The 14,475-nt window shown below is 41.3% G+C and overlaps 1 protein-coding gene across 2 annotated transcripts; it reads left to right on the top strand.

Annotated features, from left to right (window-relative positions):
• Positions 1 to 4,852: 4,852 nt before the first annotated feature.
• Positions 4,853 to 9,799, top strand: LOC124165504. 2 transcript variants are annotated; one of them, XM_046542945.1, is made up of 3 exons: positions 4,853 to 7,116; positions 7,232 to 7,543; positions 7,615 to 9,799. In XM_046542945.1, the coding sequence occupies exons 2-3, from the start codon at positions 7,238 to 7,240 to the stop codon at positions 9,751 to 9,753; spliced, it is 2,445 nt and encodes an 814-aa protein (XP_046398901.1). In that variant the 5' UTR covers positions 4,853 to 7,116; positions 7,232 to 7,237; the 3' UTR covers positions 9,754 to 9,799. The 2 variants fall into 2 exon arrangements, with proteins under 2 accessions (XP_046398901.1, XP_046398899.1); XM_046542943.1 differs by having other exon boundaries at positions 4,853 to 7,543.
• The last annotated feature ends 4,676 nt before the right edge of the window (positions 9,800 to 14,475 follow it).

Genomic DNA, 14,475 nt, shown 5'->3' with positions numbered 1-14,475 from the left:
TGAGATGGAGTGAAGGTTAATCTTTTCTCAAAATCAATTTGATTAATTGACCCTCCCTTTCATTTAAAACCCTACAGTGATGTGAGTTAATACGAGCAGTTATTCAGTGCAGCATTATTTCTCTTCGTGCAGTAGTTGAATGGGAATTGAAATTATAGGATACGGTTTTCTAAAATGAGTTATGAAAATTTAATGAAGATAACTCAACTGAAGGAGGGTTAAGGGTAACATAGTGCTTTAGATGTAAATACATGGAAGAAAACACTTATTTCATTTACAAAATGCTGCCACCTTTCACTTTTTCGTCAATAATAGTCCTTGTTCAGTTTTAGACATAAGATCTATTGCTATATACATAGTATAAATCTATAGGCGTAAGATAGTGTAGCTGTAGGCATATAGTATAGCTATAGTTTAAGGTAGTGGGTCACACTGCAGCATGCTTGCTGCGATGTGACCCACCTGTGGGTAGTACCCTGGATTACAGCAAATTAACTATTTTTCTTCATTTTCTTCAGTTGTTGCCACTAATTGGAATCAGAATTTAAAGTCGCGTCTGCAAGGGTGAACCCAAAAATAACCAGACAGAATTTCCAGTGTGTTGCTCAAGTAGCATGGGATTCCACGAGATGGTTTATAAGTATTCCCTCCTGACTCATTGCTGCAAGAGGTGTTCTTTATATGATTGTGGCAAGCCCCTGTGACGGTTTTCATTCAATGAGTTTATCAACCTCTTCCATTTTGTAAATGGCTGATATTTGAGAATGGTATGCAGTATTGAAATTTTTCTTTCTGCTTGGTAAAAGTGTATACAACATTTTTCATATGTTGTCTGCAGCTATTGAAGAAATGCCTTGAAAAGGACTCAATTTAATGAGTCGTATTCGTGACGTAAACGTTGCAATATGGCAATCAAAGATATTCAATACCCAAAAAACTTTCATGTTCAGAAATGATGGTAATGTTGGAAAAATTTGTGCACTTATGCCCAAGGATATAAGGCATACTATTGGTGAACTCAGTGAACTGTCTAATATTTCGTGGAATTCAGTGCAGTGTAAATCAATCGATGATCGGGAGGTTGGTCGAAGATGCATCAAGGGAACGGGTGATGAATCAACAAGAGAATGGAAGGCTTACGCTGTATGACATGCTTTATTGGCAATACCAATCGGACTGACGCCTCCTCCACGCATCTTTCGTCTGTGCATCCATTGTCTGCCTCGTGTATGCTGACCCAACACTAGCAGATCCCCACTCCCACCCCTTGACTCTCACCTGACATTCAGCCGTATCGTTAGATTGTAAGTCAGCAACAGCAAGTGACTAACGGAAGTTGGCGGGAGGTGGGGAAGAATGCGGAGCAGTCATTACAGCAGCACCTTTTAGCTGAAAATTTGCAATTTAGGCACAACATGGCGTAATTCATTCCATGCTCATCAACTCCTGATCTAAAAAGAGCTTGTGTAGCCTTTTGCTGTACCACTTGGAAGTCAACAAGAACGTTTTTCACAAAATCATCTCTGAGGATGAATGGTGAAATTATGGGTATGACCCTAAGATAAAGTACCTAGTAGTCATCGCAGTGGAAAGCTGTAGACTCCTCTTTCCCAAAAAAGGCTTGTAAATCGGGATGAATGAAGACAATGCTGATGTATTTTATTGATGTTTGTAGCATTCTTTTTTCACAGTACATCCCAGAGCTTCAAACATTGAGCCAAGTCTTTTGTCGACAACTTGAGTGTTTTGAGGTGGTTGCATGAGGGTGTTCAGCTAAAATGGCCAGATTTGTGGTCGAGTGTGTACTGGCAGGAATAGAAGGATCTAAAACTTTGCTATTTCCACATAGGTAGTAATTTATTTACACCGACCATAGTTTTGTTACAGAGTAACATTATCAAGGTGTAAGGGAGTGTGGACTGGGTCTTTCACCATCATTCACCATGCAACAGCTCACACATCCATTTCAGTGTGTGATTTTTTGGGAAAAAACAACATGGCAACACTTCCTTTCCCACCCTAGTCACCAGATCTTGCACTTAATATTTATTTTTGTTCTCCGAAAGGTTTGGGTTTTGCAGACATGCTGGAGGTTAAAAGAGAATCAAAGGCTGTGCTGTAAGGCATCAGGAAGGATAAGTACCATAGGTGTTGGTGCATTGGAAAAAATGTTTGATCCAATCCAATCCAGTTGATTTGAAATGGCATTTCGAGGTAACATTGCTGGGAAAGGGCCCAAGTGACAGACTAAGAGGGACGTTGCAAATGTTAGCAACATGTGCCAGTATGCATTGTCCATAGGGGTTACATATTCAAACTTCAAGGAGTGTTAAATTGGGAGAAAGCATGGAGGAAAGGTGTGGCCTATGATTTTGAGCAATTGAACTAGCAAAAGAAGAAGCTGGCTAGAAGATTTTGGGAGCCAACTAGATGTGTCCCTAGCAGCTGCTCTGAAAGACATTAGTGGTTCCTTTTATTCAAATATTCCACAATCCAGGAAGCACTCATTTTTTAAAATTCTTAGCTAAGCATCCAAAGGCATTGCTTTTGATATCTCTGGAAATTTTTCAGAATTTCAGGAAAGTACAGCTCTAATTCAAGGTCCTGTGAGTTAATTTGCTATCCCCAGTTGATTAGGACAATCTTAGTTACACATCAGAATTAATCATCTGTGTTTTATGTCCGCAGTTAAGAGAAAACCATTAGATATAATATAAACAGTGAGCACTTGGTGTGTCAAGGGACAACTGTGGGGACAAATGTGCTTCTTGGTGGTGATAATATAATCACCACTCATATTAGTGTGCATGGTTTTTGTAATATTTTGAACATGTATTCGTCTCCCCCATGTAAGGTTTGGTGACATTTGGCAAGACCACTACGTCCCTTACGTCCCTCTTATGTAGTGAATGAAGTTGGAGTAGCCAATTTTGAGAATTTGCTGTCAATTCGCTTGCATAAGAGCATGATACATTTCATTAAGTTAAGTATAACACTGAAAATTACATTGATTGCTTCTTATTGGTGGACATTATGAAGTGTGTCTATATCTAAAAATGTCAGAGGATGGATGACCCTGAGATAGTGATCTCCTGAGAAGATATATCGCGGGTATTTGTCGTTAGGTAAAAAAATTTGATGGGGGCTACAGCCCCCAAAGCCTCGCGCCCTGTCTATGTTCCTGGTTGAACCTTGTCCAAGTGGAAGAGGGAGTGTCCTAGTCTAAAGAAAAAAAGGGAGGAAAGAGGAAAAATGCGGCAAATTTTTGGGGCGAGAGTTAAAAAGATTGTACCCAAGGCATTTTATTAGCATTTTATAATGTGCCGTCACTATGGTGGCCAGCACGAACCATATTCAGGGCAGGCTAGCTGCTGGTACTCTGATATGTTGTACTATGAAGACCATGGGATATGTGTAAATTTCCTGTCACTGTGAATTGGGACCAGCAATTATAATATCATTCCATCATGATACAGGGTTCTTTACATTAAGTTCTTCGTTTTGGGGGTCTTCATTACATCATAACTTTCCACGGCGCAGTAATGGTATGCAACAGGGGCGGATCCAGGATTTCTTTCTGGGAGGGGCACAAGCAAGGCCATATCCAGAATTTTGTTCAGGGGGGGGCACAAGGATACCTTGTAATACAAAACGAACGAAATGATAATGGGACCGTATTAAAAATCTAGCATATTTTTAAGGGTCTGGGGGGGCACGTGCCCCCGTGCCCCCCCCCCCTGGATCCGCCTATGGTATGCAATACCTCTTAGTAATACCTCTTCCAACAGAAGTCACTCAAGAGTCACCACCAGATATCGTTCTTATTTTTCTAGGTGATACGAAATGGATGCACATTAGATGTAATTTTTGTTTCAGCTGCCAACACTTGATACTTTTCTAGATATTGGCGATGGAAAGCAGGCGTGCAGCTGGGAATTAAGGCTATGGGGGTTTTCGGAGCTACTAATACTGGGGGTTTGGAATACGGGAGGTGCGGGTGCCCTCCCCCAGAAATTTTTTATGATAAATGGTTCAAAATGGTAAATTTTACGGCTTTCTGAGGGATATTTTATTAATTCTTACACTATTCTGTAAGTAATATTTATCCAGTTAAGCAAGATGGATTAAATTTTAAAATTACTCTGAGTTCTGGGGGGTTTTGTTCCCCCAAAACCCCCCTCGCTGTGTCACTGACGGAAAGTACCAGGAAAACAACTACATTTATGCAACTCGCAGCGCAACAAACACGGTGTATTGTTGTGCTGTGGGTTGCATAAATGCATTAGTTTTTTTCTTTCTTATACTTTCCGTCGCTAATATCTCGAAAAGTATTGAGCATTGACGGTTGTAATAAAAAGTACACCTCATGAGTATCCATTTCCTATCACCTATCAAAATATGAACGAGATCTGGTGGTGAAACTCGAGGGACTTCCCTTTTTCGGTCTGATATTGGTAGACAAGTAGCTTTTAGGTATTCAGCAATGACTTTTAAATTTCTTGTTAACCTAGTGAAATAAAACTGAGAAACGCCTTAAAGGTTACCATCCTTTCAATGTTTCTAAACATTACGGGGAGTGGGTGGGGGGGGGGGGGAAGCGGCCGTCCCCTCTTAATACGCCACTGTCAAAATGGAAACTGATTTTCTCGGAGGCCAATTGCCACGGTGCAAACTTCGTGCATTTTTCCCCGCAGTGGATAGAATTGTTTTGTTTTCCTCTTATAAATGCTTCAACCCATACCTAGTGTTCATTAGTTAAAACATGATAAAATCAATTTAAGTTGTTGGTGAAATATCCCTCCCTAAAATATTAGGATAGCGTGTAATTTTTGGCTACCCTATTTATTATCTAGGTTGGGACAAGTCAGGAAAGTCAGGAAAGTCAGGAAATAGTCAGGAAAAAAAGTTTTGGTCAGGAAAATCAGGAAATCGTCAGGATGAGCGCCCGAAGAGTCAGGATGGATCGGATTGTGTGCCTTTTGCTGTGCCGCCGGCCACCGCACGCCGCACTGGCGGCAAGCGACAGCCGCAAGATGAGCCGAGAACGCCCGCGCCGCGCTGTCTCACCGCCTCCCTTCCCCTCGTGCTAACCCGTGCCGAACTGGGCTGCCGCCTTCACCGCCGAAGCAAGGAGTGCTGGCGTCGCTCTGCCTGCCGCTGCATGGCAAGGTTCTCGCATGTGTTCTAGCAATTCACCGCTTTACACGACGCAATTTTGATTGCGCCTTCGCACGTACGTCAGACTGCGCAATTCCGTGTACCGTGTAAAACGGCCTTTAGACACTCTTAACCCTCTCATGCATGCATGCATGCATGAAATCCTTTGGAGTAATCAAAAAATAAAATAAACATGTGACGAGTGCAAAAAGTGAAAAGGGTTGAAATTTTACATCGCTTGCTGCAGCGGTTCCAATTAGGCAAACGTTTAGCAAATAATTTAGACTATTGAAAAGGAACCAACTTCAATATTGAGCTCAGAGAGAATTCAGAAGAGTCAAAGCATTTTTAGAAAATTTCTAGAAAACATTCAGCAATGTGAGTCACTTAAAAATAACGATCATTGATTATAAAATAAATTTTGAAATTACCGATTGCTAATTCAGATGCACTATAATTGAATTCATATGCCTACTTTTAAAGCTCCTCTCGATCACCCGTCAGGTATGCTATCAGCTAAATAAAACTAAAACACATATATGCATATGCTTTTCACTAAGGATGACCATGTCATTGCAAAACGCTATTTTCTCACCATGCGTCTTGTCGTTCATTATCATGCTCTGGAAAAATTAGTTGATAATTGAGAATAGAGAAAAGTATAAAGTCTGAACGCAATGAAGATTACCAATAAATCTGGAGCAAAGTATCAATACCTGAATTAATGACTTTTGATCGGATAACCAGGCTAAAATCTCAAAAGTAAAAAGAATCCTTCACTTGGAAGAGGTTCTGATTCAATACAGTTGCAAGTACATATGACGTGAAAAGAAAAAAAATTGAAACGGTTTATCCTAATTTACCTTAGAAGTTTAGCAAGACTACCAATTTATAGCTTGTTCGAGTGAAGGAATAATTACCATAAAAAATATAGGTTTCTATCATGCGATTTACGATCTTTCCCGTGATGCCTGAGAAATATTTTTAATGCGCTAAAATATTTTTGAACTTCAATTATCACATGTTATGGGTTATTCTGCTCAGCCATTGCCTGGAAAATTGCTCTGTATTATTTAATGGCGTACAAAATAATAAAATTACAACTAGTTTTTAGTCTCACGTCTAGAAATGAGGTTGAATGATTTCTTACAATGGGGATACAGTGGAGGTCATGCCTTTCGGGTTGATGATGTAAAAACATAATTGTCTTTGCACGAATAAGTATGTTAGGTAATTTATCTCAAAAGTGGAAAAAAATCTAGCTTATCACATGTGATAGGAGCATCGCAAATCTTGTACATCACTTCTTTGGTATATATACATATTAATTTTGACCGATTCACTTTCAGCGATATTTTTTTAACGTGTGAGGGGTATTAAGAGGTTGTTGGTGCCGATTTGTATATCCATGAAATAAAAGGATTCCTAAATTCAAGTGCCCACGTGTAGTATGAGACGTTTCGTCCAGCTTTCTTCGTTTCTGACAGTTTGAGCACGTCGCCACTGTATAGCGGGAGGCCGGCATACACGGCAGTGTAACGCGCTCTTCTTCCACAAAAAGTCATTTTATCATTTGTGGACTACTGAGACCATTAACGGAGAAAGCGCAGGAAATATTGACTACATTGTGTTGAACGCATGGCGACGCAGCGTCTCAGGAACCTTAAATGAATTCTGTACTACCATACGACAATGCAATAGCAAAGTTGCATTGGGTCGTCTGTGACATAGTAGCGGCTTGGTAGGCTCATGCGCAGAAGCGAGTGAGGCAACCTTAGGCTCTAAACCTTGGCTCCACGGTCGCTCCTTTTCCGCGCCTTTCCCCCCACACCCCCCGCCATCCCACGCGCTCCCCGGGTCTACGCCCGCGGCGGGTCAACAATAACAGTGCGACGGTGACGAGTCCGGACGAGTCGGTGTGCCTGGAGAGCAGCGGAGGTTGCGTTTTCTTCATTGAAGGTAGGCTGTCACGAATATTAGCAAACTCACTGTCGTGTTATTTTATCCACTCCATTCGACTATTCATTGAAACTTAATGGTGCTGTAGTTCAAAATGAGATTGTATTATTTTCAGACCCGAATGCTGAGGCCCATTTCGTCTCTAGTCATGGTCGGGGGAAAGCAGACGTATTGGAACGAGGATTGGTCAAAGGAGCTTCATTTCAGCTGCTTCTCACCAAAGACTTCGACTGCATTAAAGCATGGATTGCCAGAAGGAAAACCAACATCTTTCTACTGCTCGGTGTGCTGCAAGACGAATCAACTCGGCAACATGGGTCGCGGTGCCCTGACTAAACACCTGTCATCAACCCACCACAATACTGCCGTCGAGAACAAGAAGAGCTGTTACGGGATCAAGATATTTTGTTTGCCTTCCGCTAAGAAGGTAAGTGATGGTGAGTTATTTGTAAAATCTTCGGGGTTTTCTGGTTCTCTACCCCAGCCTGATTTTTGTAGGTGACTACAGCAACTCCCTCTACCTCTACATCCGCGTCGGTGAACCCCACGGCGGCGGCACCTGGTTCCTCAGCATCGGGTGGGACTGCAGAAGACCCTCGGGACGATCCCGATGACCCCACACCAGCTTCACCTGCCTGCACATGTTCATGCCCATGTGCGCGATGTACCAACGAAGTTATCGCCGTCCCGAAGACTGCTGGTTTGCAAGGTCTTAACACCTGGTTAATGAAGCAAGATACTACCAAAGCTGAGATTTTGTGGTGTATCTATTGTGTAACGAGCCATACTTCTTTGTCTTCTGGGGGCAAGGCAGTGCAGTTATTTCCCACAATGTTCCCAGATAGTATGATTGCTGCAAAAATGGAATTGGGTCGGAACAAAATCGCCTATTCACTTGTACATGGTTTAGCCCCACATTTCCATGATGTTATCACATCTAAGTTAACCAAACTGGATTTTGTGGTAGTTTTATTTGACGAGAGTCTCAATAAGTGTAGCCAGAAGACTCAAATGGATCTTGCCATTAAATTTTGGTGTGATGATCAAAATGAAACGGTGACGAAATATTATGATTCAGTGTTCCTGGGTCGCTCAAGGGCGACTGATCTCATATCGGCATACTGCACAGCAATTCCTAGAAGTGTGCAGTCTCATGTGCTTATGGTTGGCATGGATGGCCCGAATGTTAATGTCAAGTTCCTGAAAGATCTCCAGATTTATATGAAAACAGAGTTTGGTGAGGATGAGCCACTGCTGCTGCTCATGGGGTCCTGTGGTTTGCACGTAGTTCATAATTCCTTCAAAGAGGGGGTTAGTAAGTGTGGCTGGAATATTGTCATGTTTCTCAGGGCCTTATACAATATATTTAAGAATGTGCCTGCCCGTCGCAGTAAGTATACAGAGTGGACAGGCTCTACTACTTTCCCAAATAAGTATTGTGCAGTGAGGTGGTTGAATAATGCACCTGGTGCCGATAATTGCATCAAAATATTGCCAAACGTAAAAACTTTTATTGAAAAAGTGAGAACTGGACCTGAAGAGGATAAAATAAAATCTGCCGGCTTCTTGTATGTTGCAAAAGCTGTTGAAGATAAGATGTTGGGGCCTAAGTTAGCCTTCTTCTCATATGTTGCAAGACTTGTTGAGCCATTCTTGACTACTTATCAAACCAATGACCCAATGGCGCCGTTCTTGCACACGGACCTGTCGAACTTAGTGTCGAACCTGCTTAGACATTTTGTCAAGAATGATTATGTAAATCGAAAGTCAGATGTATGTAAAGTTGACATTACCAATGAAGACAATCTGATTCCTGTGAAGAACTTCAATTTTAGTTTTTCTGTAAAGGACGCTCTCAAAAAAGTACAAGTATCTACTCCAGAAATGCTGAAGTTCAAGGAGGAGTGTGTGCTCCTGCTGAAGGCTATGGTTAGTAAAATTCTTGAAAAGGCTCCCTTGAATTACAAACTCTGCAGAGCCATAACTTTTTGTGACCCAGAACTGATTTCACATTCCAAAACTGCCGTTTCTACTCGACTGAACGGCTTCTTGGAACAACTGCACAGCCGCAATTGGCTTCCTGCAAGTGAGTGCGACACTATTTTGTCTGACTTTAAGGTGCTCTGTGACAAACAAGTATTTGCTAACGCCTGTCAAGAATATGATCGTCAGAGGCAGAGACTAGATCATTTCTGGAGAGGTATCTGGGATCGTTATAAGTGCTCAGATGGTTTAGTGAAAGTGATTAAAATGGCTCTGATCATAAGCCATGGCCAAGCTTTCATCGAGCGTGGCTTCTCCATCAATAAGGAGATAATAGTAGAGAACCAATTAGATATGTCTTTGGTGGCTCAGCGCCAAGTGTACGACTCAGTCAACGCTGCTGGTGGCGTAGAAAACATAAAAATATCTGCTGAAATGATCAACAGATTTCGGCACGCGCGCTCCGAGTATGAAGAAGCAAAGAAGCAGCGCCGATCTGAGGACGCTGAGGTCGAAAAAAAAAGGACCCATGAGAAGATGATTGGAACTGAAGTTAAGGAGCTTCAAGCCAAAAAGATGAAAGTGTTAGCATCAAGCCAGAAGGAGGCTGATGCCATTGATGAAGAAATAAAAAAGTTGACTGGTACTTTCTAACTTAACAATGGAGTTTCTAACTTAGACAATTTGTGAAGTGCACTTTAAATTAATAGTGATTTTTTTGTTCACCAAGTTTTTTTTACTGTTTTGACTAATGATTAAGTCACAGTGATTGCTAGTCCAAAGTGGCCATATTTTGTTTGGAAAGTCAATATGAAAGAACTATGATAATTTGTGAAGTGTACTTAAAATGAGGAAATAGTGATTTTTTTGTTCACCTTGTTTTTTTTACTGTTTTGACTAATGATTAAGTCACAGTGATTGCTAGTCCACAGTGGCCATTTTTTGTTTGGAAAGTCACTATGAAAGAACTATTATTATGTGTGAAGTGTACTTAAAATAAGTAAATTGTGATTGTTTTGTTCACCTTGTTTTTTACGGTTTTGACTAATGATTAAGTCACAATGATTGCTAGTCCACGGTGGCCATATTTTGTTTGGAAAGTCACTATGAAAGAACTATGATAATTTGTGAAGTGTACTTAAAATAAGGAAATAGTGATTTTTTTGTTCACCTTGTTTTTTTTTTTACTGTTTTGACTAATGATTAAGTCACAGTGATTGCTAGTCCACAGTGGCCATTTTTTGTTTGGAAAGTCACTATGAAAGAACTATTATTATGTGTGAAGTGTACTTAAAATAAGTAAATTGTGATTGTTTTGTTCACCTTGTTTTTTTTACTGTTTTGACTAATGATTAAGTCACAATGATTGCTAGTCCACAGTGGCCATATTTTGTTTGGAAAGTACCAAAGTACCTAACGTGTAGTACTGTACAGTAGTAACATTTCTTGTAAGTTTTTCTGATATTACAATTAAAAAATACTGAAGTGTTGCATATTTTGAGCTATTTCCTTGTATATGACCTCTTATGACATCTTTCTTCATGCGTTAAAACTTATGGCGAACGCTAGAAAAAGTCAGGATATATCAAGATTTTGGTCAGGAAAAAGTCAGGAAAAGTCAGGATGGGAGGAAATTGAGATCTTGTCCCAACCTAGTATTATGTACTTTTCTCCCCAAGTATTCGTCTGCTGGCTTTAAGAACCCTTAGGGTACACGATTTCGATTGAAAGCCAACCACGACCTCACTCTGTACAGTTATTTTGTATTCCTATAATATTTGTTTTGATGGTAATCGTGAGTTAAAATTTGATCTCAGTTGTAGTTTGAAAGATTTCATTTTGAACGGATATATTTTTTTGCTATATCATTTATTGCATAATTTTTCTCCCCGAAGATTCGTGAATGCGCGTCTTGAACGCACGGAATTCTCGATTTTAATAACGATTTCGATTGGAAGTTAACGCGTCGACCTACATTTTTTTGACTGATCGGAGCGCGCGACCTCACCGTGGCCAGGTCGCGATTCCGTAGGCGGAACGAAGTGGGAGAAAGCTTGGGAGGACCCTGCTCTTGCTTCGGGTCATTTTTGTTAGTTACGCTTCAAAATTGTGTGAGGGTAGGGTCGCAGGAAAGGTTCCGCCGCTCATTAATCAGGTCACATATTGAATATTCGACAGCGCATGAAATCCAAATGAAAAAGAGGTTATGTCAAGAGTTCAGGGAGAGCAGCTTCGTCCATGTGTAACCACTTTTTTTCAAAGGTGGAAAGGGGCTTTTATTTGAATATTAGCCAGCTATCCGAGTGAAGTTATGTAAAAGATTAATGATCTCCGAAGTATGCACATTAATGATGGATACGCACGAGTATTTAGGGTGGGGGAAGTTATAGGTTGTGGAGAATTTTAGGAAGCAACCGCGGAGTCCATAAAGCAAGCGGCTAACTTTCACGGAATGACCGATCGGTGCAAAATGAGTGAAAAAAATTCCTAAGATGAAAATTCTGTTGATTTAACCTGGGCGCGAACTAAGATACAATGAATTGGCGAACAGTGGTCTATCATCTCGTGGCTCCAACTCTGCTTTTCAGTTGAAATTTCTTTTTCTAAACGCTAAATATGATTTCCCAGAAAATTTGTTAAAAGCTATGATTTTTAGCGATTAACAGTCATTTTTAGACGAAAACACAATCGACAATGGTGTAAACGCGATGAGTAAATGACCGTATGTTATTCAATAAACAATAAGAATATGTACACTGTGGTCTTCCGGTCCCTGCGTGAGTTATTTGTGTAGGTAACTTCAATTTAAGGTCTCCGTCCGTCGAATGGGACGTTAAGCCATGTTCCCTGGGCGCCTCTCGTTAAGAGCAAGCAGATGCCAACGCTGAGCTTCTCACCGCCCTCCTTCCATACCCTTCCCTCATGGCGCAAATAATTTCAGCTGTCGATCGCCTCCTCCATATACCATACCATACAAGATGTATAGTATCCCTGATCAGTGGCGTAACTAGGAATATGCTTTAGGGGGGGATGAGGGGGCTTTGGGGGGGATGTGGGGGCTTTGGGGGGGATGAGGAGGGTTAGTGGGGGGCTACCCCCCCAGGTAACGGGAATTTCAGGAAAAGTTATGAAAAATAACATGCCTGAAAATGCATTTTACATCATTTCGGTACTTAAATTTTAACTTTTAGCAGATGCAGTTATTATATATCAAATCCAGATAAGATTTTCATATAATTTTTTGATTTCTCAGAGGCTTAAGGGGGGGGGGATACATCCCCTCATCCCCTCCATTGTTACGCCACGGTCCCTGATTGATGCTGCATTGGTCACTTGCAGCAATTAAACGAGTTATGTCAATAATTTCACTTTTGGTAATAGAAATTCCTTTTCTCGCAAAGAAACGTCCTCTTTTCCATAAACTTCTTTTCTCTTACCGTTGCTGAGGCTTCGGCACGGTCTCGCACTGCTCAATCTATGAGATAAATAACGTGACAGCTATCGCCTTTCAGAGGACGCATGTTTCGCGAATTTTACTATCACTAAAATTTACTGCCGTTTTTGCAAATCAAGTGGAATATTTTGGAAATGCAGGTATGCCATAAGAGGCCCTCTTAACGATGACAGAATTTTCATGTGTAGGGGAAATCCCCACCCTGGTACGTAATCACTATAGCTAGACCCTAACCAGAAAAGCATTTCATGGGTTGTTCAACTTGGAAAGGGGTACACTTCGGGGGGGTTCAGCAGGAGGAGATACGCGTGAGACTAAATCTATCTTTCAAGCAATAAGAGAGGAGATTTCAACCCCTATTTGTAATAGACTGTGGTGTTAGGCCAGCGCTTATATTTAAAAAATGATCCGATTTAAGAATTCGTGGTCTCAAAATGTGCGCATCGGTGAGAAAAATATTATAAAAGAAGCCCGAGGTTCGTGGGACGACGGATAGCCAGCTTGTAGGGTCCAATTGCAGTTATTTTGAAGGTTGAGGTTTTCGACCCGGATAAAACGTTTTTTAAAGTAATCATTTTATATTGGAGTTCTCTAGGTAAATATTTCAACCGTTTTGCCGTATCTCGATTCCTTCATGCCGAAACGCTGCCTCTAAAGGCCGTTTTACACGGGGCACGGAATTCCGCAGGTTAGAGCTGCATTAATTTCTAAAATGGCGTGGAATTGCGCGAATGCGTGAACGAAATTAGAACAGGGGCTATTTTGCCGTCTCGCATCCATGCATTCTAGCATGTGTTCTAGCAATTCACCGCTTTACACGACGCAATTTTGATTGCGCCTTCGCACGTACGTCAGATTGCGCAATTCCGTGTAAAACGGCCGCATGCCTCCCGCCTCCCTGCCACCCGCCGCGCCGCGCATTGCTTGATTCGCGGAATTCCTCAGTCCCGTGGATCTTCCCTCCTTCCCCTAACATCCTGGCGGAGTGGCTCTAGAGTGAGTTACATTTACAAGCTGGGGACGATATGATTCATTTTTAAATACAATTTTATAAATAGTACACTTTAAGCGAAAAGAGGGATACAAAAGTCGTAGCGGTAGTCGTTAAAATCTTCACTAAATTGAGTTTGGAGTAGCTAGTGCGTAATTCATTCTTAGTATTGAAGTCATACTGTAGCCCTCCTTTTACTATTCAGTATCAGTTCTTTTACCTCTCTGAGGCCCTTCTTCTCAGTATTTTCTTGATATGTCCTAGGTACTTGTCCCTTCCACTGGGGAATTTCCATCAATTTCTCATTCCATTTTCTCTCCCACGTAACTACTGTCTCGCATATTCTTCCTTATATCTCCTCATTTCTCGTCCTATTCGTTCATTTTATCTTCGGTATCCTCCGCCAGTTCCAGAAGGCCTCTGATAATTTATTCCAATAGTCCAAGCTTCCGAACCGTTGAGTGCCATTGCACACATGAATAAGCAGAATAAAAACCTTGGGCCTCCTCGCCTAACGAAGGTTTTTGTTGGGACTGTCCGAAGGGCTCACCCGGGGCTCGAACCCGAAAGCCTTCTATCTTTAGCCTAGTGATCTACCGTCTGCGCTACCGCACTGCCTACAAAAGTAAAAAACCAAAGCTTTTTATCATGTTTACGCTTTCATTTACCATTCGTGATTTATGTTTGACGTGATTATTTGCTCATCACTATGTCAACGCGAAGGAAACGTAAAATTCTTGGTCGTCTGTGGGCAGCGTTGAGTGCCGTGAGATGAAGACGCCGGATCGAGGAGTCATGCCTGTTTAATTTGGTAAGCTTACAGAGGACGTGTCTATGAATTTCAGGTATTGTAAACTAGCGTCAAATATAAATTTACTAGCTGCACCATGAAAATTTTAGGGGTGGCATGGATTAAATTAAGGGAACTGTC

Source organism: Ischnura elegans, chromosome 9 (assembly GCF_921293095.1).
Source record: "Ischnura elegans chromosome 9, ioIscEleg1.1, whole genome shotgun sequence".
Lineage (NCBI taxonomy): Eukaryota > Metazoa > Arthropoda > Insecta > Odonata > Coenagrionidae > Ischnura > Ischnura elegans.
The sequence above is the reverse complement of the archived record's forward strand: the minus strand, read 5'-3'. Positions and strand labels throughout refer to the sequence as shown.